At 45.9% G+C, this 1,450-nt stretch overlaps 1 protein-coding gene across 1 annotated transcript; it reads right to left on the bottom strand.

Moving 5' to 3' along the window:
• Positions 1-8: 8 nt before the first annotated feature.
• LOC109365077 (maltase-glucoamylase, intestinal-like) lies at positions 9-1,345 on the bottom strand (the record flags this gene model as incomplete). The annotated part of the gene is made up of 4 exons (XM_019611690.2): positions 1,188-1,345; positions 960-1,093; positions 294-328; positions 9-164 (listed from the first exon to the last, which is right to left on the bottom strand). Coding segments are annotated over exons 1-4 (420 nt in total), but the record flags the coding sequence as incomplete, so codon positions are not given.
• Between the last annotated feature and the right edge of the window lie 105 nt (positions 1,346-1,450).

The following is a 1,450-nucleotide window of genomic DNA, read 5'->3' as shown; positions in this document are numbered from 1 at the left end:
GGGGGGAATGGATCTGTGGGAGGTGGGCGATTTGGGAGCACGTTCACCTTGGCGCCTTTCCCGTTGTGGTTCCTTGAAAATGGGTAGAAAGCTCCCAGCTGCATCCAGCGGGCACACAGTTCATATTCTGAATCTGAGAAGAACCCACAGATGTCTGCTCCAGTCTGAAAAATCCCCCAAAAAAATGCTTTAATGACAATTCCAAAAATCCCAACGAGGCTGCGCTGTGTGCTTCCATTTGTGAAAAGGTGATAAACTGGGGTGGGGGAGGAAGGAATGAATGAGGGACTTACGTAGGATACTCCAAAGAGGCTGAACTCCATCATACCTGCAAGGGCAACAGAATTCAGGGATTTCAGCTGTGAAATACTTGGTATTTTCAGCTGTGAAAAATAATTTGGTATTTTAATTCGTAAAGCATGATTTGGTATTTTCAGCCACGAAATATAACTTAGTATTTTCAGCCTTGAAATACAGTTCAGTATTTTCAACCGTGAAGCACGATTTGGTATTTTTAACTGTTAAATATAATTCTGTGTTTTCGGCCGTGAAATATAATTGGGTGTTTTCAGCTGTGAAAAACAATCTGGTATTTTCAGCTATGAAAAACAATTTGGTATTTTCAGCTACGAAACGTAATTTGGTGTTTTCATCTGTGGATTTATGGGATGAAGACTTGGAGGGTAATGCGGTCAACAGGGTTCAACCCAACTCAGTGGAAATGGAGAAGAACTTCTTAACGATGCGGAATAATGGTGGAAACAAAGAATTTGAGGACAAGGTGGTCAACGGGGTTCAACCCAACTCAGTGAAAACGATGAAGGATTTCTTAATGACAACGTCAAGGAAAGAGATCAAGAAGGAATTGGCCACCGCCGTTCAAACAGCGGGATTTCATATGTGAAAATGGTGTGATTTTGGGGAAGGAAACGCGGGTTAATGGCGTTCCATTGACTCACCAATGATGGATTTTGGCATCTGGTCCCACGCAGCCGTGTTGTCCCCCAGCCAATGTCCTGCCCACTGCCCACTGGTTGGGTAGGTGGAGCGTGTGATGACGATGCCCCGCTCCTTCGTGATGCTCCGCAGTGCACTGGGGGCAACAAGTGATCCTCAGCGCTCATTTAAAAGGGATTTTGGGGAGAAAAAGGCAGAAAAAAGGAAGAAAAAAATAAATAGTGACTTACTCCAGGGTGGGTTTGGTCTGGGCCCACCCGTAGAGGTTGTGGACATCGTAGTGGCGCAGCTCAGTGCCGTCCGCCAGGATCTGGACGCCCTCCATGCAGATGGTTTTGTAGGCCAGGCCCAGCTCTCTCCACCCCAATTCTGTGGGAAATGAGGTGAAAGCACTCACAGTTTAATAAAAACTTGGAAAAATTACTTTTCGTTGGCGCCGCCTTCATTGCGGTTTGCTTCCTCTTAAGCGGCTGCGTGGTCGCTTGTTTTACAC

This window comes from Meleagris gallopavo, unplaced genomic scaffold (assembly GCF_000146605.3).
Source record: "Meleagris gallopavo isolate NT-WF06-2002-E0010 breed Aviagen turkey brand Nicholas breeding stock unplaced genomic scaffold, Turkey_5.1 ChrUn_random_7180001954256, whole genome shotgun sequence".
NCBI classification, from domain to species: domain Eukaryota; kingdom Metazoa; phylum Chordata; class Aves; order Galliformes; family Phasianidae; genus Meleagris; species Meleagris gallopavo.
This window is presented reverse-complemented; position numbering and strand designations above follow the sequence as displayed.